The sequence below is a fragment of the Eretmochelys imbricata genome, chromosome 14 (genome assembly GCF_965152235.1).
Source record: "Eretmochelys imbricata isolate rEreImb1 chromosome 14, rEreImb1.hap1, whole genome shotgun sequence".
In the NCBI taxonomy this organism is placed as follows: Eukaryota; Metazoa; Chordata; order Testudines; family Cheloniidae; genus Eretmochelys; species Eretmochelys imbricata.
In genome coordinates this window covers 25,874,877-25,898,225 of record NC_135585.1, presented here as the reverse complement: position 1 = coordinate 25,898,225, position 23,349 = coordinate 25,874,877, and the positions used below count along the sequence as shown (strand labels likewise).

The following is a 23,349-nucleotide window of genomic DNA, read 5'->3' as shown; positions in this document are numbered from 1 at the left end:
CATTTGCATGAAGAGTGGGTGCTAGCATTTTTCCTAGACATCCTGGCTAAACAACACAGTAATTTCCAAAACTAGTTATTTATGGTCCTAAAAACTATATAATCCTGCCGTCTGCATGTACAGAAATATCGTCCCCTCCCTTTCTGTGGCTTCAGTCGGCAATCCTTGCAGGAGCTGAGTCATTTGGACAGTGGCAAATGCATATCTTCAGTAGTTTCCCTGAAATCCCTGGAATGATGCTGTGATACAAATGATAAAGCCATGTTAATGGGTAATTCCCAGGGGGCCCTAAATACTTTTGTCTTGACAGGTTTCGGAGTAGCAACCGTGTTAGTTTGTATCCCACAAAAAGAACAGGAGTACTTGTGGCACCTTAGTTAGTTTTTTGGTCTCTAAGATGCCACAAGTACTCCTGTTCTTTTTGTCTTGACAGTTTCTAAACAGATAAACATTTAGTACAGGATCGGCTGTTAAAATAACAGCATAATGGCCTAGCACTCAGGCAGATTGGAGGTTGGTGTCCCATCTGTGTTAGAGTACAGCAGAGGTCTTGGAACCATTCAGATTGGTGTTTACATCCAGGAGAATCCATACTATGGCTTACTGCCAAATAAAGTGCAGATAATTGTACACCTAGACATACAGCAAGTCCCACAAACAGCTGTGTGCAGGACTACAGTTTTGGTATGCAGTGCTTCATTTTGATCTGATCATCTGTGAGAATCAGGGAAATCCCCAGCCTTCAGTCTGAGCTGATTTTAGCCATGTGCTAAATGTCTCTGAGAGGGCAGAGGAGGGAGTATCCCAGGGAGGGAGAGAGCTTGCATCTCACATCCATCTGTTCCTGTTTTTACAAGGAAAGAAGGGTTAAAATGTGCCATTCGCTTACAGATCTGCTCCTGCTTTTAAATGAGTACATGTTAGATCTTTATGGTGACTTCCCTTGCATTTACTGTCTGTCAATTTACAATAGCTGGTGGGTTAGGAAGAGAGGTGAGTTTTTTGTGCTTTATAAAAAGATTGTTGAATTTACAGTGTATGCAGTGTAATGTTCCTTGACTGTGTAACCACTAAGAATCAGAAGAACTCATGTTTTGAGGACTGCACTTTCCAGTAATATGTCTTAATTGCATAGTTATGTGCAACAAACTAACACTTCGTAGAGAGGTGTCTGTAACTTTGCAGCTGGGTTACACATTCAGATGCATGTGTTTATATAGGCACTTGGTCCTGGGAGGAAGTGGGGGTTGAAGAGGGAGCAACAGCTCTGCTAGTTTTGAAGACAGAATGCTGGTCCCTCTTCTGCTTAAAGGAAGACTGTCAAATGGCACCAAGGTCTCATTTCAGAAGATATTCCCATATTTGGTGTATACAAACCCTCCTTCTTTACAGTGTCCATTGGTTGACCTCTGCCTCTGCCTTTTCATTTCTTCACTCGCGTTTGGCATTGGAAGGATCTCTATGAAGTCATCAGTGTTGTCTTCAGCTTTTTTTCTGGGTCCCTGGAGTGTAACTGCATTGAATCTTATTTCATTGGGAGTCCATATGGGGATTTCCCAGAATCTTTTATCATCCTTATTGAGACACAATTAATTTTGGCCATTTGACAGCAGTCTTCCATCCAGTTTTCTCTGTAACTGTGCCACAGATATGTAGGTCCAAATCACTCACTCATTAGAGTAACGTGTGATCTCTTTCTTTCCAGGAGGCTCCTTTTTGGTGTAAGTCTCTTCCATGGCTGTTTGCTTCTCTGTCCTGTAGGGAGAAGAATGTCTATGACTTCATCACTGTTTCTCTTCTGCTCTTCTTTGATGCCACATTCTTTCATCTTCTAGCTGTTGATTGCAGTTTCAATTTTCCGTGTCTCTCTGAATCTCTTGGGCTAATGTTCCTGATCAGTTGGAAATACCTTCTTGATAAAGTTTTGCTTCCTTTGTATCTTTCAGAGACTTTTACTTCTGATCAGGCCTCTCCATGTTTTCCTCCAGTGCAGGGAGCAACTTGAGTTGATATTCTTCATGTACCTGATTTATAAGCAGGAGGATTGTATGCTCTATATCAGTCTACCTTGGGTGCTCCAATAGCTGTTCTTTTAAAGAGTTTTTGCTTCTCACATGGGAATGTCTTCTCATGTGTTGGAACATGTAAGTGTCGAGATGCTCTGCTCTGCTCTGCCAAGGACTCATCTCTGTGCAGAGGCCTGTTCATTAGTTATTGAGATTTTTGGATGATCTCTGTTAATCAGTTCCTTCCTCCCCTAATCATCATATTACAGTATGCACCTTACTCCCGCTTAGCTCCAGACTCCCTCTTTGTGTTTTTTCTTGCTCTGTCATGCACTCTTCATCTCTCAGCTTTAGAATTCGGAGGTATAAAATGATTCAGTAAAAGAACTTACTTTTCTCGTGACCGTTTCTGAAAGAAGAGGTTAGTTTTGTGTTTGTTTTTCTCCATTTTTTGGAAAAGGAATGAAGAATGATATGAGCAATTTGTGCCTTCCAGTCTAATTTCTTTCCTCAGTAAAATAATGGAACAAATATTAAGAGACAAAAATCATTAAATGCACAGATAATAATGGAGCCATGAGCCATAAGCAGCATGATTTTATGAAGAACTAATATGGACAAACTTGATTCCCTCTTGACTGAATTTCAAAAGAATGGATGAAGGGCTGGTGGTCAATACACCAGAGTTAGATATTAGTAAAGCATTTCACAGGGTGCCTCATAGAAACTTAATTGAAAAATTCATTCAAATTGATTTAGATTGGAACAGTGTCATGTCACTGAAAACTGTCTAGCAAATCATAACCAAAATAAATAGCAAAGTACTGAGTCAGGGAGAGTGTTCAGTAAGGCATTGTTGTTAGGTCCAGTCTCATTTAATATACATCCGCTATTATCTAGAAATGGAAGTGAAAAACATTAATGAACTTTGGCAGGAGTTAGTGAATTAGGTAGTGCTATGAACACTAGTTAGGACAGAAGAATAATACAAAGGCCCCAAGAGAGGCTACCAACATTGGAAATGCAGCTAACACATCTCAAACACAGAGCTGCTAGATATTGTGGTAAGCACCAGTAGTGCAAATTGCTACTACGCCTCTCTGTGCTCAAGGTTTGAACCAGAGCAGCTATGTTGCAGCTGCAGCTGGTCTCTGGAAAATAGCCTAGGTAGACAAGGCTGCAGCACATCAAGGTGAGGGAGGGATCTGGAAGTGGCAATGACTGAGACACACCCACATGTGACAGTGGGCTGCAAATGAGAAATGAGTTAGTAATGTCATATCATGGGCCAGAGTGATGGTCCTCCTCCTCCCCCCCCCCCCAACGTATTAGAGGAACTCACACTATTGTCCATGGGGCCCTTCCCAGTGGCCTGTGGAGAGCTGGCTGGTCACATGGTGATGGCTCCTTCCCTTTCATGATTTCATAGTGATTAAAGCCAGAAGGGGCCATTAGATCATCTGTTCTGACCTCCTGTATATCACAAGCCTCTTCAACCCACACAAGCCTTTACATTTCACTGCGTTGTTGTCGCAGTTCTCATCTATGGCTACACATATGGCTCGAAGTCTGAATCCTGATGCACAGAGTCGGCCGCACTGAGGGCATGGGAAGTCTGTATTTATGATGTTTGATGATGCAGGTCTGTGGCACTTTTCACATGCCGCCTGGAGATGAATTTGTCAATCCTGCTCAAACCCGTTACATGCTGATCTTGTAAGAGATCATCAGTGAGTCCTATTCTGAGCCATTTGCTCAAGTTCTTTAGGATTGATGACAGCCCACTGGAAACTGCTCTTCAGATTATCTTTGAAGCACTTATATGGACGACCCTTCTTTCTTTTGCCCTGACTCCGCTCCCGAAACACGATCTGTTTTGGGAGATGGTGGTCTTCCATTCTGATGGCATGTCCAGTTCATCTAAGTTGTGCTCTCAGTAACATTTCCTCATCACTCGTTGTGTTTGCTCTTTCAAGGACCTTAATATTGGTCACTCTGTCCTGCCAGCGAATGCTGATTATTGAGCAGAGGGAGCGCATGTGAAATTGCTCAAGCTGTTTAATGTGACATCTATAAAGAGGCCACATCTCAGATCCATACAGGAGAGATGTTAGAACCACTGCACTATAGATCTTAGATTTGGTGGAGAGACGAATGTTGTGTTGGTTAAAGATTTTTGTTTGGAGTCGACCGAGGACCTGGCTGGCTTTACTAATTCTGGAGGAAATTTCCCTATCAAGGGAACTGTCACTTGAGATGGTGCAGCCCAAAAACTTGAACTGATCCACATTTTTCAGCTGTGTGCCTTGGATGAAGATGGCTGGCGCTGGGGCATTGGAATGAGGTGTTGGTTGGAACAAGACCTCTGTCTTCCCAAGACTGATGGTGAAGCCAAAAAGCTGGGATGCTTCAGAAAAATCTATCAACGATGACCTGAAGGTCGTCTTGTCTACTGACCATCAAGGCACAGTCATCTGCAAAAAGTGCCTCGACGAGAAGTCTCTCCAGCTTCTTGGTCTTAGCACTGAATCTTCGAAGATCAAAGAGGGAGCCATTGAGTCAGTAGCAGATGTATATCCCCTGATCCAAGTACCTTGAGGACACAGGCAAAGAACAAGTTGAACAGCACTGGAGCAAGTATGCAGCCTTGCTTCACTCCATTCGAGATTTTGAACACATCAGAAAAGTCACCACTGGCAACCACTTGCAGCGTCATGTGGTCATGGAACAGATGGATGATTTGTATGAACCTTCTTGCGCAGCCCAGTTTATGCAGAATAGCTCATAAACCCTCTCTGTTGACTGTATCAAAAGCTTTGGTCAAATTGATGAAAACTGCATACAGGTCCATGTTCTGCTCTAAATGTTTTTACTGGACCTGCCTTACGACAAAGATCATGTCCACAGTACTACGACCTGGTCTGAAACCACACTGTGCTTCTGGCAGATTCTCCTCAGATATGTTTGTAATGAATCTATTCAATAGAATGTGACGTAGTATTTTTCCTGCTGTACAGAGGAAAGCAATGCCTCTGTAGTTTCTGCAGTCAGCTTTCCTGCCTTTGTTTTTTAACAATGATACAATAATAGCGTCTTTGAAGTCTTGTGGCATTTCTTCTTCCTCCCAAATGCTACTCAAGATGTCATGAAATACCTGGATGGCCTTGGGGCCTGCTGCTTTATACAGTTCTACTGCAATACAGTTCTGCTGCAATACCATCTTTTCCGGAGGTTTTGCCAGAGTTCAGTTGTTTGATGGCTTTCAAAACTTCCTCAACTGGAGGGAGGTCGAGATCTTCTTCGATGGGTTTCTCAGGTGAATGATCAAGGACACACAAATCAACTGTGGACGGTCTATTGAGTAGATTATTGAAGTATTGAGCCCATCTCTGCACCATTCCCTCCTTGTCTTTGATGAAGGTTGTGCTATCTGCCGAGTTCAAGGGGGCTGTGCCATATTTAGATGGTCCATAGGCTGCTTTGAGAGAGTCAAAGAACATATTTGCATTGTTTGGAGCTGCATAATGCTGAATTTCTGCAGCTTTCCTCTCCCACCACTTATTCTGCATTCTCCTCAGTTAAGACTGAGCCTTGCTCTGCAGGTACTTAAACCTACCTTTCTTTGATGGAAATTGATATTGTGAGATATGCCCATAGGATCCGAGCAGGCAAACCATGTCCTATGCTTCAATGGAGGGCAAAACACTCCCAAGGTCACAGCCAATCTGACTGGGGGGAAATTCCTTCCTGACCCCAAATCTGCTGGTCAGTATGATCCTGAACATGTGAACAAGACCCACCAGTCAGGCATGTAAAAATGAAGATTCTTCTTCAACTCTCTATGTGTATTCCACATATGAATACCCATGCGCACCATAAGCCAGAGTCCAGAGATTTTTGGCAAATAGTATCCATTGGTCTACAAATGTGCAGTTGTTTTTTTCATGCTCTGAACCGAGGGTATAAAGGGAGGTGCGGACCAACGCCTCTCCAGTTCCTTCTTACCAGTGCATAGTCTTGTGTGTCCGTAGCTCCCTCAACTTAAACCATAAAAATATATTGTAAATAGTTCTTGGTATTGATAGTTTTTAGTGTGTAGCATAGTTAGTATAGCTGAGTTAGTTCTTCCCTGCCTTGGGGAGTTTTTTCCACACAGACAAGTACTATCCCCAGAATCCCAGGGTTTAAGAACTGCATACCCTGCCCCCGCTCCTTTTCAGTGAGCAACAAACACCAGTGCTGCCTTTACTGCCTTGCTCACTTCTCACTAATTGCAGTGTCTGTCATTCCTTCCCTCCTCGAACCCATGAGGGTTGAGAGCTCTGCTAAGAGAACATCTCATGGAAAAGGCCATGAGACCCCACTCAGAACTGGGCCAGGGAACCATCATGTACACCAAACTAAGGCCTCTGAGCATAAGCTCAGGAGCTGAGTCTACAACCTCTAAGCCTAACAAATCCCTTCTCAGGGCTTCTCATGAGAGTAATGGGCACACTCACAAGCACAAGGACAGACCCTCTTCGAAATCTGCTCCCAGAAGAAAGGATCTCTCCCTGACTCTGTCCATGTCGGATGAGTCCTCACACGAAGGACTTAGACACACTTAAATCTCCTCATAGAATCATAGAAGATTAGGGTTGAAAGAGACCTCAGGAGGTCATCTAGTCCAAACCCCTGCTCAAAGCAGGTCCAACCCCAACTAAATCATCCCATCCAGGGCTTTGTCAAGCCGGGCCTTAAAAACCTCTAAGGATGGAGATTCCACCACCTCCCTAGGTAACCCATTCCAGTGCTTCACCACTCTCCTAGTGAAATAGTTTTTCCTAATATCCAACCTAGACATTCCCCACTGCAACTTGAGACCATTGCTTCTTGTTCTATCATCTGCCACCACTGAGAACAGCCTAGCTCCATCCTCTTCGGAATCTCCCTTCAGGTAGTTGAAGGCTGCTATCAACCCCCCACCCCTTCTCTTCTGCAGACCAAACAATCCCAGTCCCCTCAGCCTCTCCTCATAAGTCATGTGTCTCAGCCCCCTAATCATTTTTGTTGCCCTCCGCTGGACTATCTCCAATTTGTCCACATCCTTTCTGTAGTGGGGGGCCCAAAACTGGACTCCAGATCTGGCCTCACTGTTGCCGAATAGAGGAAAATAATCACTTCCCTCAATCTGCTGGCAATTCTCCTACTAATGCAGCCCAATATGTCGTTAGCCTTCTTGGCAACAAGGGCACACTGTTTACCCATATCCGGCTTCTCATCCACCGTAATCCCAAGGTCCTTTTCTGCAGAATTGCCGCTTTGCCAGTCGGTCCCCAGCCTGTAGCAGTGCATGGAACTCTTCCGTCCTAAGTGCAGGACTCTGCACTTGTCCTTGTTGAACCTCATCAGATATCTTTTGGCCCAATCCTCCAATTTGTCTAGGTCACTCTGGATCCGATCCCTACCCTCCAGCTTATCTACCTCGCCCCCCAACTTAGTGTCATCCACAAACTTCCTGAGTGTGCAATCCACCCCATCATCCAGATCATTAATGAAGATGTTGAACAAAACTGGCCCCAGGACCGACCCCTGGGGCACTCCACTTGATACCGGCTGCCAACTAGACATCGAGCCATTGATCACTACCCATTGAGCCCGACTATCTCGTGAGCTTTCTATCCACCTTATAGTCCATTCATCCAGTCCATACTTTTTTTTAACTTGCTGGCAAGAATACTGTGGGAGACAGTATCAAAAGCTTTGCTAAAGTCAAGGTATATCACATCCACCACTTTCGCCATATCCACAAAGCCAGTTATCTCATCATAGAAGGCAATCAGGTTGGTCAGGCATGACTTGCCCTTGGTGAATCCATTTTGACTGTTCCTGATCACCTTCCTCTCATCCAAGTGCTTTAAAATGGACTCCTTGAGGACCTGCTCCATGATTTTTTCAGAAACTAAGGTGAGGCTGACTGGTCTGTAGTTCCCCAGATTCTCCTTCTTCCCTTTTTTAAAGACGGGCACTATATTTACCTTTTTCCAGTCGTCCAGGACTTTCCCTGATCGCCATGAGTTTTCAAAGATAATGGCCAATGGCTCTGCAATCACATCAGCGAACTCCCTCAGCACCCTCGGATGCATTGTATCCGGCCCCATGGACTTGTGCTTGTCCAGCTTTTCTAAATAGTCCTAAACCTGTTCTTTCACCACTGAGGGCTGCTCACCTCCTCCTCATACTGTGCTGCCCAATGCAGCAGTTTGGGAGCTGACCTTGTCTGTGAAGACCGATGCAAAAAAGCATTGAGTACTTCAGCTTTTTCCACATCATCTGTCACTAGGTTGCCTCCCCCATTCAGTAAGGATCCCACACTTTCCCTGACATTCTTCTTGTTTCTAACATACCTGTAGAAACCCTTCTTGTTACCCTTCACATCCTTTGCTAGCTGCAACTCCAATTTTGCTTTCACCTTCCTGATTACATCCCTGCATGCTCAAGCAATATATTTATACTCCTCCCTAGTCATCTGTCCAAGTTTCCACTTCTTGTAAGCTTCCTTTTTGTGTTTAAGCTCACCGAAGATGTCTCTGTTAAGCCAACCTGGTCACTCGCCATATATGCTATTCTTCCTGCACATTGGGATGGTTGGTTCTTGCGTCCTGAATCTTCTTTAACATACTCCTCAAAATGAGTGTATACTGTGAAGGAGAAGGATCCCTCAGTACTGACCTTGGTTCCGACACATAAACCTAAGGATTGGTCCCCACCGGCACAGTCTACACAGTCTACGAGCTCCAGTCTACAAGCACCAGGCTAGACTCTGCACAGTCTACGAGCTCCATGCTAGACTGCTCTGATACCAGCATGTTCCTGAGAGGACTTGATGTCCATTGTAACCTGGGAAGTGTCAGATCTTCCAGTCCCATCCACCAGTAGACCACACACTCCAGAACAGTCCAAGACCTACAACTCCCTGGAGGAGATCTTCACCTCCCCTATACTCAAACTCCTCTCCAATCCAACCTTATTCAGGAACACTGAAACATCAGAAGAAGAATCGACTGGAAGAATACGGGGTTGTTCCCCTATTCCCTCCATGAGCCACTGGCAGTTCTGTCAGTTAGGGAACCTTCTCTCAGATGAGTAGGAGGTCTCAGATGAACCATCACCTCCATATAGAGAGGCTAGACCAGACAGAAGCTCTAGGTTCCATCCTCCACCCAGATATGACCTCCAAAGGAACCAATGATACCTAGTGCCCTGGGATCTCCCTTGACCAGTTGACCCTGCATACTGGCATTATTGGGTCCCCTGGGATTCTTACACCAGACCCTCTGAATCCCTGTATGAACCCTATTTACCCTCTCCTGGCCGGCACCAACCAACGCAGTCAGAGCATGTAGAAGAAGAACCTGTGCTGGATATAGCAGTCCTGATGGCCGTTTCATTCTTCTCTCCAGATGAGGTGGTTACTCCATCTTCACCATCTCTGCCTGATGATCACAGGCAATGTCAAGAGCTCCTTCACAGAGTAGCATCTGAGCTTCAGATCCAGTGTGAGGAAATCCAAGAGAGACAACATAGGCTTCTGGGCATCTTGCAACCATTGGGTCCCAGTCAGGTGGCCCTCCCAGTTAACAAGGCCATTATAGATCCAGCCAGGGAGTTTGGCATACTCCTGCTTCCTGCGCCTCCATCCCAACAAGGGTTGAGAAATGTTACTTTGTTTCAGCCAAGGGAGTAGAGTTTCTGTTTTCACACCCACCACCCAACTCCCCACAGGTAAAGGCAGCTTCTGAAAGATTCAGACTGTAAAATCCCTTCAGACCTAGAGCATTTGTATTTGGTGGCTATTCAATCCGGTCTCAACCAAAGAAGAAAGATTTCCACCAGAAAATTCTGTCTGACTAAATGGAAACATTTCTCTATCTGAATACAACAGAATCAGTTATCCCCACAACCTGCAGGAATTCCTCTTATTTTAGACTAACTATTCACTCTCAAGACATTGGATCTTTCCATTAGCTTGCTATGGGTCCATTTTGTACAATCAGTGCCTTTCATCACACAGTTGAGGGTTATACTGTTTTTGCTCTTCCAACAAGAACCAGATTCCTGGAGGGGCTCATTAGAATTTCCCCACTGGTGGGGAAATCAACACCACAAGGGATCTTAATCTTGTTCTTTCAGTACTTTCAAGACATCCCTTTGAACAGCTAGGCACCTGCTCCATGTCCTACCTTGTCACTTACTAGAAATCTCCGGACTCCTGCACATGTGTGCGTATGTACCCATGTGTAAATACACAGGGACTACACATCTTGAAGTACTTCCAGTTACAGGTAAGTAACCTCCATTTTTCTTTGCCACCTCACAGCACTGGTTCAGCCTGTCTGGTATCCTGTCTCCATTTGTGGCCAATCCCTGATGCTTCTGAGAAAGGCAAAAAATAATTCCAACCCAGAATACATCTGGCCAGTTGTGCATCAGGAAAAAAATTCCTTCCTGACCCCTGCAGGCAACTGGCTGAAGCCCTGAAGCCTGAGATGTGACTACAGTCATCTTAATGCAGAGCTCCAAGTTTTCTGAGCATGGTGAGAGCAATGTAGGCAATGCTGTTCTCTCCACAGTCCATGAAGGAAGGGGATGAGCAGGAGGACTCATCGATGTAGAGATTCCAAGGCCAGAAGGCACCACCATGACCACACAGGCCATAGTATTTCTTCTAGAAGCTGGATTAAAGCATATCATTTTTAATTTCAAGGTTGAATTTGTTGAAATTCCAACAATTTGATATTGTTATGCCTTTGTCAAGATTGAAAAGGCCCCTGTTCTCAGATCTTTTTTTCTATGTGTCAGTACCTATACACAGTGAGAAAGTCACCTTTCAGTCTTCTCTTTGATATGCTAAATAAGTAGAGCTTTTTCTTAAGCCTCACATTGTAAGGCTTACGTGTTTTCCAGCTCCTGGGGGTTTTTTTGTGGCCATCCTTTGCATTCTCTGCAGTATTTCCACATCCCTTTAAAAGAGCAAACAGCAGAACTAAGCATAATATTCTTGCAGTGGACTTTCCAATGCTGTGTACACAGTGAAGATCACTTCCCTACTTCTACTTGATATTCCAAGGATTGCATTAGCCTTGTTTGACGCAGTATTGCACTTAGAGCTAATGTTGAGGCAATTATCTGATTTCTGAGGCACTGCTTTCCAAGACAGAATCAACCATTTGTAGGTATAATCTGCATTCTTTGTTCTTGCTTTTGGCGGTATTATTTTGCATTGTAACCATTTAACCAAGTGATTTACATCACTCTGTAACAACATCCCATTCTGTGGCCCCACCAGTTTTTGTGTCATCTGCAAACTTTACCTGCAAAGGTTTCATATGATCAGATTGCTGATAAAAATACAAATATTGGACAAATATCTGATCCCTGGGGGGCCACATTCGAAACAGCCCCCATTCATTGATATCTCCCCTTTAACTACATTCTGAGATCTGTCAGTGAAACAGCTGTTAATCCATTTTATGTCTGCCCTGTTAGATCCATACAATGCACGTTTTTAATCAAAATGTCATGTGGTACTAAGTCAAATGCCTTGGCGAAATCCAAATATACTGTATCAACACAGTTACCTTTTTCATCCAGACCTATAATCCTTATTGTCTTTAACCTTTTTATTTCATTGATTCCTTTGGCTTCCCATATCAGCTGCCTACATTTTTAACTTGTAACTTATATTCATTGCCATTTACTTCCCATTCTTTCTGTCCTATATGTATTAGTTTTGTTATATTTTATCACTGCTTCCACGCTTCCTTTTAACCAGGATAGCTCATTGCCTAGCATAACTTTTTTTTTTATGTCTGTGTAATCGTGACTTTTGGGGCATCCAGCAGGAGCACCTATCACAATGGGATCCTGTTCCATGAGGAAGGCTCCTAGGTGCTACGATTATACAAATAATAAGTCATAATAATAATGTCCTTGAAAAATAGCATGGTTTATATTTCTTGCTGCTAAATTACATTAAAATACAGGTTAAAAAGCACTACATGGTTGTCTAGCATTATTCTTCCCTGTTAATTTTAAATAAAAAATTTTAAAAAATAATAAATTATTGCTTTAGTTGTCACAGGAATGTCATGCAATTTTGAATAATCCATGAGATAATCTCTTTATGAAAATGTGGTCCATTTTGAAAACATGCACATCCCAGCCTATGCAGTTGAGGTATGACTCTCCTGGGAATACTGGGTTCAGTGCAGGGCAACTCATTGCCAGAAAGACACTGACAAATAGATGGGAATTTAGAGGAGAGCAGCAAAAACAATGAGGGGGGTAGAAGGGCTGACTTGTTAGAAAGATAAAAAGAGCTTAATGTTGGTCCTTGACTCTTAAGAGGATGAAGAGGAATTTGGCTGCTGGGATGGGTTAATTCCTCTTGACAAAGGCAGAAGTGATCATGGCCCAGGATATTCTGTCCTTGCCTTTTTCTGTTCTCCATGTGTTCACTGTTCCTGTTCACCTGGAACAGAATTGGGTAAAGAACCCAAACTAAATACAGATCTGAGCTCGCATTTCCAAATGAGTCACCTTCTCTGTAGGCCTTAGCAACAAGCTCAAAATGTCATCTCTTGTGCCTCATTTTTCCAGTATTTGGAATATAACCCCCCTGTAGCGTTGGGGTTGATATAGGTAGGTTTGGTAGTTTTTCACATTTACTTGGAAGTGCATTGTCTCTCTACCGTGTGTTAGTGCATCAGGCCTGATTTCTGATTTCTAAAGGGAATTTTAAAAATAACAATGAAAACACTTTCCAACTAACCTTCCACCTTGGTCCTCTGCCTGAGCAATCTGATTGATTGGCAGTGGGGATCGACGTGTGTGACAGGAGGGGCATTTCACACAGTCTTCAACCTGCTAACCTGTGAGAGCTTAATCTCCTAAGCACCGTGAAGCCAATGGAAAGTTTCCCGGTGACTGTATTGGCTTTGGAACAGGCCCTTGGTGCCAAGATATGCCTCTAACTACAAGGAGAGCTTTGTAGGCCCCCTTCCACCACTGTGTACTGAGCTGTACACGTCTCATTAGCTAACAGATTGGTTTTATCCCCTTTCTCTGATGTTTCAGTTCTGTAGCTGATATATAAGCATTTGACTGCAATTTTGATCTCTGTTCAAATGGGAATGGCTTCTAGCTTTACTCTTGTAATAAAATCTGTGAGAGAGCCTACTTCTTTGGCATTTTAATAGCTCAGTAAAAGGAAACGCCATCAGGGTTTTCTCACCAGGGTGACCTGCAACAGGGGCAGATGGGTTTGTGTCCGTTTCCCTTCTCAGTGGTGTGTAATTCTACTGGAGGTTTACACATTCGGGTCCTGGCTACCCTGTTTTGGGATGTCAGCAGGACTAATAGCATCATGATCTCACAAGCACCTAAAAGTGAGTCCTGGGCAACTGATAGCAAAGGGATTTGTAATCAGACAGTGTAAAACCTTTTGTTCGGTTTGGCTTTTTGTTAACACCCATTTAACAGCCCAACAGACAGATGGAAGGAAACAATCGTGCTCAATGTGCGTTGGCCCCCCAACAGAGGGATGAGCAGGTGCTCACTTCAGCTCTCTCACTCTCCAAGGAGTCCTCCTGCAAACACAAGGAAGGCCAGACTTGATAGCCAGAGAATTTCTGAGGTTAGAAAACCTCAAATAGTAAAACAATAAAACCACTTAAAGGCCACCTTTCTGCAAATAAAAGGGAGACCAAGCCCCATTATATTTCCTTTTGCAGGTCACCTTGGAGTCTAATCTTAAGTACAGTGGTCAGGACTATGTTCGGTGAACTGTTCCTCCTGTGGGGCTGGATGTCTGCCTTAGACAGTTCGGCTGGGGGCACATGGGGCTTTGTCCCTGGGTACTGAGATATCCTTTTATGTTTGTAGAAGCACACTCATTTCTTCCTGTGCTGCATACTGCTTGACTGTGGTTCCTCTTCTGTTTCAGCCTGAAAGGATAGACCCCAGTGCATCCAGACAAGGTTATGACGTCCGCTCAGATGTCTGGAGCTTGGGAATTACGTTGGTATGTGAGTGCTTTAAACTGTATTCTGTGGGACAAGTCTTTCTTATTGGGCAGCATTATGGGCTCGCTTTAGACAATAATAGTGTTGGTCAACTTTCTAAAGCAAACACACTGTGGTGATATCCAGCCTGTCTGCTGTGAGCGGAGTCAGTGGGGTCTGACTATGTGACACTCGAAGCCCTCCTCTGCTGTGAGCAGGGCCTGGGGGGCCCTGCCTATGTGATGCTCCTGTCCCAGCCCACCTCTGCTGTGAGCAGGGTCTGGGGGCGGGAGGGGGGGGGGTCATTCCCTTTTGCACTTGGAGATGAAAATAGACACCTCCTAGAAGTTAAATAATTTGTTAATTCCCTGTACTGATGATGGCTTTCCTGAATCCTTGAAGTCCACACTTAGCTATGGAACTGGAATAACAACTTGCAACATACAGATAAGAGAGCACGAGGAAGGGCTTGGATCTTGAATGCTGTTTTCCCTTTGTGGCGTGCTAGAGGGCCGTGACATCAGGTCTGCCTAAATAACCCACATAGCAGCCCTGGCTTTGGGTGGACCTTTATTACTCAGAAAGTTTCAACCAGTTCTTGATCCCACCCATTGGCCCCTCTCTGGTTAACCACACTACTGCAGTGTCTGCATCCATGATCTTGGAAAGCACTATTTCATTCCACAGGAGGGTGGAGCTGGTAACATGGGGAGTGAATAGTAAGAAGCAACCAGAATTTGCTGACCCTATCTGTAGAATGAGCTACTACTAACATGCTCTCTTCCCCAGCCCTCAGGTTGAAATGCTCATTCTCTCGTTCTCCCAGGGTAAAATGTTCATGCAGCCAACTGTCTCTAGGACACTAAGAAGCTGGGGTTCATGTAAGGGAGGCTGGCTAGCTCTCCCTCACCCTGTGTGTTCCTTGGGCATCTGGGGATGACATTTGCCTACCCTGTTTGAAGGAGCTCTTTGTGTTACTCATACTAACTCAGCCTACGCTCTTGCTGTCTCTGCAGTATGAGCTGGCCACAGGGCGATTCCCCTATCCCAAGTGGAACAGTGTATTTGATCAGCTGACACAAGTAGTAAAAGGAGACCCGCCACAGCTGAGTAACTCAGAGGAGAGGGAATTCTCCCCAAGTTTCATCAACTTTGTCAACTTGTGGTAAGCGTTTCAAATTGATTTAACTTATATGGAGTATTTTAGGTCTGAAACATTAGAGTGACTCCAGGAGCTGCACAGTAAAATCAATGTGTAATATTGAATTAAGAACGAAAGATGAGCCAGCCTCATTATCCCTCCCCATGCCAAAGGAGCTGGCAGTTGAACACCTGCACCCCACGCTCTCCCAGCTGCATAAATCCCACTGCACCGACATCTCTTGCTTCAGTTGGGCCCTCCACATGGTTACAACCGGCTACCTGCAGCGGGACACACAGGAGATATAGGCAAGGGCTCGAGAAGCACAGCTCTATGAGCAGGGGAACTATTGCAGGGTGACTGCAGCCCCCGCCACAGCCTGTGTGGCGTGCACTAGCTGTCTCTATGTCCTGAACACAGTCATTTGTCCTGCTCTGACCAGTGCTGGTCACCTGCTCTAGAGGGTCCAGGTGAGGCTCCCTGGCTCTCCCTGTGAGTCCTGTTCTGTGGGCTGACATTGCAGGCTGGTGCTCTGCTAGGGCTCCGGGTTCATAGCAAACCTCAGGCAACCCAAAAGAAAATCCCCTCTGACCTCGGCTATGCTGCATAAAGGGACACTGTCTGTGTTGCTGCATTTACCACCTTAGGGCAAAGAAGAAATGCACGGGGGAGTGTCCACAGCAGCCTTTAAACAATCCATTAACTCAGGCCCAAAAGACTAGTGTAGACAGTTCCCCGTGCGGGTCTTCCCTCCTCCTTGCCCCCAGAGCTCTGTCTTCAGGCCCCTGGTCTTGTTGAGTTTCCCTCCCAGACTCACTCCCGTGCTTTGTTGTGGGAATTGCTGAGCTTTGTTGAGGATTTTGCTGCCACCTGCTGGTCCCTTGCATGACTGTGGTGTTTTCAGTTGTTGGTGATTGGAGGGTTCCTGTGGGGTGGGATGTCTGTTCTCTCAGATCCTCTCTGCCAGTGAGGTGACCCTGGTGCTCCCAGCATGGTCCTGGTGGACATTGTGCATGTACAGACTGGGATTTGGTTGCAGCCCCTCCTGGCCAGCGATGGAGCAGGAACTCCTGGGCAAGGGGTTATGGATTTGGCAGCTCTTTTTTCTGACACATCTCTGCAGGCCCCATTTGCCCTCACTGTGGCAGGGTGAGTGTTTAGTGCTGTTGCTCTGTAGTGTCTCTTTGCAGGGCTTAGTGGCATCTTTCCAGCACTCTGGACGTGTGTGGGTTAAGAATGGTGCCCTAGGTGGCCTGCCCAATATGCCTCCTGAAGAAATGGCTCTTGTGCCCAGCTGATTGCGGCTCTGGATATGGCGCAGGGGCTCTACACGTTGCATTCTCACATCATGCACATGGGCAAATTCTGCCCCGGCATCCCTGGCCCTGGAAGGTCCCCTGGCAGTGGAGTTGGCAGGCACCTCTTGTGCAGCTGGGAGCCCAGCTGTGCAGTGTCTCCCTGGGTGCTAGCAGGCAGGGGCAAATGGGGATGGGGGAAGCAAGCCATGGTGACATTAGAGGATCTGCTCCTGTGCCCCTTGGCTCCCTCTCCCTCCCGCCAGCCTGGGAGACAGCATCAGGAGCAGCTTGAATAGGAGGCAGGGTGTCCCTCCTCACAAACCCTGCAGCTTCCAATGGCTGCAGCGTCTCTCTTTCAGGCATAGGAGATTGGGGGGACAGGAGGCTGTGGCAGAAGGTGTACCGGGTGAATCAATCAGTAGGGTCAGGTGCAACTGGGGATTTCAAGGAGCATGGTGGATACTTCTTCCTACCCTGTGTTGGAGGGAGGATGCTGTGGGCCAGCCATAATGATCTGTCTGACTGGGGTTCCAGGATGGTGGAGGAGGGGGACAGGAGACGCAAGTTCATGAGGGATAGATCGATCAGTGGCTATTAGCTAAGATGATCAGGGACGCAACCCCATGCTCTGGGTGTCCCTAAACCTCTGACTGCCAGAAGCTGGGACTGGATGACACAGGATGGATCACTCGATAAATTTCCCTGTTCTGTTCATTCCCTCTGAAGCACCTGGCATTGGCCACTGTCAGAAGACAGGATACTGGAGGGACCATTGGCCTGACCCAGTATGACTGTTCTTATGTCCCTAAGCCTTTGGGCAGGGCTGTCTCCTCTGATGTGGTGTGTGCAGCTGATGGGGCCGGGCACAAATAATCATCGGTACTAACACACTGCTGCTCCCCTTGGGAGGGAGCACATCAGAGCTACAGGAGTCTGTGCAGCATCACAGCCCGTGCAGCTTCCCATGCCATCGCCTGTGCTCAGCCTGGGTACACAGGCTGGAGGAGTGGATCTGGCCCAAAATGCATCAAACACTTCCCCCTCCTCCCTAGGACAGGTGCCTCCTTTCCGTGAGGCCTTCGTCCTTCCTCCCTTCACTTGTGTGTGTGTTTTTTTTTTTTTTTAAACCAAGGAAATTTAATTGTAAAATAAAATAGTGACTGCAGGGCAGAGCCTCTGAACAGTGCACCCGGCCGGGGACAGAGCCTCGTGGTGCTGAGTGGGCTGTAGCACGCAGTGACAGGGCACACACGCAGCAGGGGCAAAATGCTCTGTGCAGAGCTGAGAACCCACAGTTGGTTTGTCTTTCTGATCTGGCCTGGTTAGTCACTGCCTATGTTCTTCTTGTGCTTTGACTACATCCTCGCACAGTGACCTTACAGCCCTGGCCTCTGCTTGTCCACAAGCACACCCAGCCTTCCCAGGGACACCAGATGCTGCTTCCTGCAGTTGTGTCCCACCCCTGCCCCAATGGGCAAGATGATAGCTCTGAGCAGTCAGTCCTTCAGTGTGCTGGGGTCTGGGAGATGGACACTGGTGATCTAGGAACTGTGTCGAGTTCACTGGTCAGCCTCCAAATGGCTCTTGGAGAGCAATAACTTTGGGCAACATTGGCACCCCTGGCCCAGTTAAAAGGTCTTTACCCAATCGTCAGCCTCTGGAGCTGCCCAGAGCTGTAGTCTGGAGGACGGGGAGGGTGTAGTTGCTATAAAGTGTAACAAGGCTGTGATCCCTAGCAAGTGCAGGGTTCATTGTCCTCTGACTAGCTGCTGAGGCTCTGGCTCTGTGCACATACTGACCCTCCCAGCCTGCAGGATCCATGGAACCGCCTTGTGTCGGTGACTGGAGCAGGTCACTGACCTCGTGTTTGTGTGTCTGGGATACGCCTCTGCAATAGGAGCCTGAGTGTCTCCCTACAGTGAGTCCACTGGGGGTTGTGGCAGAGCTTCCCTGATTTCACCCTGGGATTAACAGCTCACTTAGCCCTGGTCTACACGGTAAACGTATGTTGGTATAACTACGTCGCTCAGGGGTGTGGAGTCGTTATACTGACCGAATCCCTGGTGTAGACAGCGCTATGTTGCTTCTCTCATCAACGTAGCTCCCACCTCTTGGGGAGGTGGATTAACCACACTGACAGGAGAAGCTCTCTTGTTGGTATAGGTAGCGTCTTCACTAAGCGCTACAGTGGCGCAGCTGCACTGGTGCAGTGCTTTAAGTGTGGACAAGCCCTGACAACGTGCTTCCCCCACTGTGGAAATGAGGCGAGTTTAAGCGTAGGGGCATATTCCAAGAGCCAAATTCTTAGAATCTGGACAATAGTCTGGTGAGTGGGGCTATCAGCATAGCTAGCCGGGTCATGGGCCCCGGATCTATACAATGGGTTCAGTTTCGTGTGCCATACACAGCTAATGTTTAATCTCTTTGGAATGTGTTTACAAATCTGCCTTTTCCTAATCCTTTTTCTGATTTATTAGCCTTACAAAGGACGAATCCAAAAGGCCAAAGTATAAAGAGCTTCTGGTAAGTGTGGAGGTGTTTGAGTGGGCGGGCTGAAGGGAGGGAATGATTGCAACTGTTCTCTATTGCCTGATATCAAACAGTGGGATCAAGGCTGCATGTTTATGTATGAAAGTGCTGTTTTCTCGGGTGATCGGTATAGTGTGGGCTGTACACCTGCAGGGAGCTATCTCCTTAAACGCCATTATCCTTCCTTCTGCGTGGAACACTGTGCTGCCTGAGGAGCTGCATGAAATAGGCGTAGAGCTCCACGAGCAGCTACAGGGATTTCCTCCTCTCACGTTTGAAGCACAAGATGGCTTCCAGGTGGCATGTCCACCCAGGACTTGGCATCCTGTGGCAAAAAATCCCCTGCACCCCGGGCACTGTCAGAATGACAGCTTTTCCGTAAAGGAGCGTGGATCCCAAGGCCCTGGCTCAGAAAGGTATTTAAGCACATGCCTAACTTTAGCCAATTGTAATTGAAGTCAGTGAGAAGTCGTCCTGCGAGGCTTGTGCTTACATACCTTGGTGAATCAGGGCCTAAATTCTGAACAAATCCATAAATAAATCCACTTAAGTGCCAAGTTAAAAAGTCCCCTAGAAAATGGCTTTTGCTCCCCCTGGTGGCTGTGCAGCAGCAGTTCACTAACCTGCCAGTCCTAGGGAGTTCATTGATGTCCACAGAGGAGCTGGAGATGATGAAACTTTTGTTCAATGAAACTTGTGTAAATGTCCACTCACTTTTAAATCCTGGGCGATAGTCAACATTTGCCACATAGTTTATCCAGAGGTGGAACAAATAATGGGAGTGTAAGGAGCAAACCAGCACCCCCTTTCAGGTTAGTGGCGTCAACACTCTGCAAATGATCATATTATAGCAAATCAGCTAACTGAACTCAGGTGAGACCAAATTAACACGGCACTGTAAACGGGTTCAAACAGAAATGTGCCCCTCAAATACCACCCTGGCCTGTGGTCCTCAGATCTCGGAGCTCAGCAGGCTCAGGTCCTGGCTGGGAGACACTGTCAGGGATCAAATAGCCACGGTGCGTTCAGTGCTCTGCAGCCCTCAGGCTCTGCCACAAGGACAGTGCAGTCACAAGGCTGCACGCTGTGGGAGGGCCCGAGGAAAGTGTTGTTAGCTAAAGTCTTCTCTGCTCTACAGTTAACATCCATGTTGGGGAACCTGCTAAAACTCCAGGTTCTCTTAACATGTCTGTACCATGATTTGGGGACGTGTGCACAGCAAACCAAACCACAGCTGCTACAAGTGGATTCTTCTCCCTGCGGTAATTGGAGAGCAGACAGTTCTCTCCCGCAAGGGAAGCTCAGGTTGCCGCAGAAAGGGCTGCAAATGACTCAGTCGGTGGCTGAGCCAGTGCCAAGCCACCATTCCTGAAGTCCTGCCCAGTAGAGTGTTGGGGCAGTGGCTGCTGGAAACTCCATCTTCCAGATGGCAAGTCTGGCGTAGGAAGTCACTAAGGATCCCATGTAGGTTCTCAGGAGGTGGGGATGGTGCCCTGGTCCCAGTCCCATTTGGCTAATTACATTTTTCTGGAATTCCCTCGCCAGTTTCATGTGACTGTGTCATCTATGTCACTCCTTGGTCTGCCCAGGGCTGCTGAGCAGTCTAGGGTCCGGGAGGGTGAGGAGCACAGGGACTGATGGAGACCCCAATCAGTACAGACCATCCCTTCCCACAGAACTCTCAGTCTCATCACCTTGTTAGTCACTGGTCCCCCTGCAATGCTGTGTTGGCTGTAGCCAGTGTGGCCTTCTAGATGAAGCACTGGACTGGGACTCGGGAGATCTGGATTCTGTTCCCAGCTCTGCTGCTGGTCTGTTGGGTGACCTTGGGCAAGTCACGTCCCTGTTCTGTGCCTCAGTTTCCCCATCTGTAAAGTGGAACTAATATTGACCTTTTTCATAAAGCATTTTGAGATCATATGGAGATACAAGGACTAAGTATTACAGTAGAACCTCAGAGTTACGAACACCAGATTTATGAACTGACCAGTCAACCACACATCCCATTCGGATCTGGAAGTACGCAATCAGGCAGCAGCAGAGACCCAAAAAAAAAAAAAAGCAAACAGTACAGTACTGTGTTCAATGTAAACTGCTAAAAAGATAAAGGGAAAGTTGGAAAAAGAAAGATTTGACAAGGTAAGGAAACTTTCTGTGCTTGTTTCACTTAAATCAAGATGGCTAAAACAGCATTTTTCTTCTGCATAGTAAAGTTAAGTTCCAAAGCTGTATTAAGTCAATGTTCAGTTGTAAATTTTTAAAAGAACTGTAACGTTTTGTTCAGAGTTATGAAGAACCTCCATTCCTGAGGGGTTGGGAACTCTGAGATTTTACTGTATTATTATTATTATTGTTATTATTCCCACTTCACTACTTCTGAGGCAGAATTTCCCAACCCCTGGCAACATCCCCATGTAAGTTACCCCGGAAACATATTGTAATTCATTATATTGTCGGTTTAAGAAATGGAGTTCCCTTCCTTTAAATGCCATCAGAGCAGGTTGTACCTGGAGTCCTACGATGTAACTACCCAGCCCCCACTGTATCTGGGAGCAGGCGAATCCCTGGGCTGTACCAGTTTCTACTGGGGCCTCAATTTTATGTCACAAAAGGGAAACTAACTTTATTGTTCCCTTCTTGGCTTCCAGAAACATCCCTTCATTCTGATGTACGAAGAGCGCACAGTGGATGTGGCATGCTACGTCTGCAAAATCCTGGATCAGATGCCAACAACTCCCAGCTCTCCGATGTATGTTGATTGACACTGCTGCTTCATCCAACTCTAGAGAAAGGGCTGAGAGAAAACAAGCTGTAAAGAATTTTCATCACATATTGCAGTGTTTTTAATGCTCGCCCAGACACCATGTGCAATAATATTGGTGTTATTTCCATCCTGTCTGTATACTATTGTCACATATAAAGTGCATCCCTGTAATACCTGATCACACAGTGTTAGTGTTGGTCAAAGAGAGACCTCGTCTTGCTCTTTTGTGGACATATTCATAAAATGTGGAAATAAGTACATTTATTTGTTGACCGTGATTGGATAGCACCTAAAATTCATTTCTAGACTCAAAACTTGGAGACTTCTCAGCGGCTACTGGAAAGATTTTTCTCTCAAACTCTTCCAATTATTGTTTCAAGTAATAATAATAATAATAATAAAAAAGTTAGGCGTTGTTTGTCTGAACATAATGAGACTTTGCCTGGAGGAGGAAGAACTTGCATTACCAACGAGATACGTTGCCTCCTGGAGTTGGAAAGGCAAAGGAGGATTTTATTCTTCACAAAGTGCAATAGATTTACTGTTATGAAATTCTGTTGCTTTACAGTCGTAGTGTATTTTCTGGGGACAGTGCTCAGCTGAACTCCCTGTTAAAGAGAGATCATGTTAAATATAGTGAATATGTCTTTACCAAAAATATGTTGCATTGAAAGATGCTAACATTAAAATATTCAGAGATGAGACATAATGTATTCTTCTCTCCTTTACCAAGCCAGCCACTCTTCATTATAACTAGGTGTCCTGTACATTGTTACCTGCTAAGATAAGACCTTTGACCTGAAAAATTATTAAACTACTCAATTGAATTTAACCCGCTTGTGACCTGATTTATAGCTGCACGATGCTCACTAGCTGGCTTTGCTTTTACTCCAAAAAGTGCAGTGTATAGACTCTACAACTGTTTTTGATAAGCCACAATTTAATCAATCTCGTGATTATTCAGTAAATATTTATAATTCCTCTCCTGTTCCAAAACCATAATCTAGCACCTTTTCACAGACCACAAGGCACTCCTTATCAGTCTAGTATCTGTCACAAGACCAAATCTCTATGGCTTTGCCTCCAGCCATCTGTATCCAGGACTAGGATTGAGAGCCCTTCTCCTCCAACTTGGCTGTGGCTATGCATACTGCTGCAAATAATATATTCTGTTTAGTTTGTCTGATATTTCATTCATTTTTTTTTTGTGTAAGTTCAACCTCTTCTGTGATTCTGAGTGGCCCTAATTATATTCAGGTCCGAATTGCACTTGAATTGGTCAGTGCACACTGAAGGTCTGGGTTCCCTGGAAATCAGTTGGCCTTTTAGCATCCAAGATGTGCTGTTCTGGCCAACCATTAAACTCTAGAGCTGGTCAGCATTTTTGAAATTTGGTCTCTTTTTAAAAATGACAAATTTCATGAAAACATTTTGATTTTTTCAAAATGTTACATTTTTCAGAAATGGTAGATTGCAAATGACAAACTTGTGCGTGTGGCTGGGCCTGGAAAAAGAGTTCCCAGTTTTCATTTTGTGATTTTCAGTTGGTTGGTCTAGCCACTTAGTG

The 23,349-nt window shown here is 45.7% G+C and overlaps 1 protein-coding gene across 15 annotated transcripts in view; it reads left to right on the top strand.

Annotated features, from left to right (window-relative positions):
- The window catches only part of MAP2K4 (mitogen-activated protein kinase kinase 4), a 168,017-nt gene extending 145,403 nt beyond the window's left edge, over positions 1-22,614 (top strand). For all 15 annotated transcript variants that reach the window (XM_077833812.1, XM_077833808.1, XM_077833810.1 and 12 more), the window contains 4 exons: positions 13,993-14,070; positions 15,067-15,215; positions 18,967-19,012; positions 21,667-22,614. In XM_077833812.1, coding sequence (XP_077689938.1) covers positions 13,993-14,070; positions 15,067-15,215; positions 18,967-19,012; positions 21,667-21,780 — 387 coding nt within the window. In that variant the 3' untranslated portion in view covers positions 21,781-22,614. The remainder of the gene's footprint in view (positions 1-13,992; positions 14,071-15,066; positions 15,216-18,966; positions 19,013-21,666) is intronic.
- The last annotated feature ends 735 nt before the right edge of the window (positions 22,615-23,349 follow it).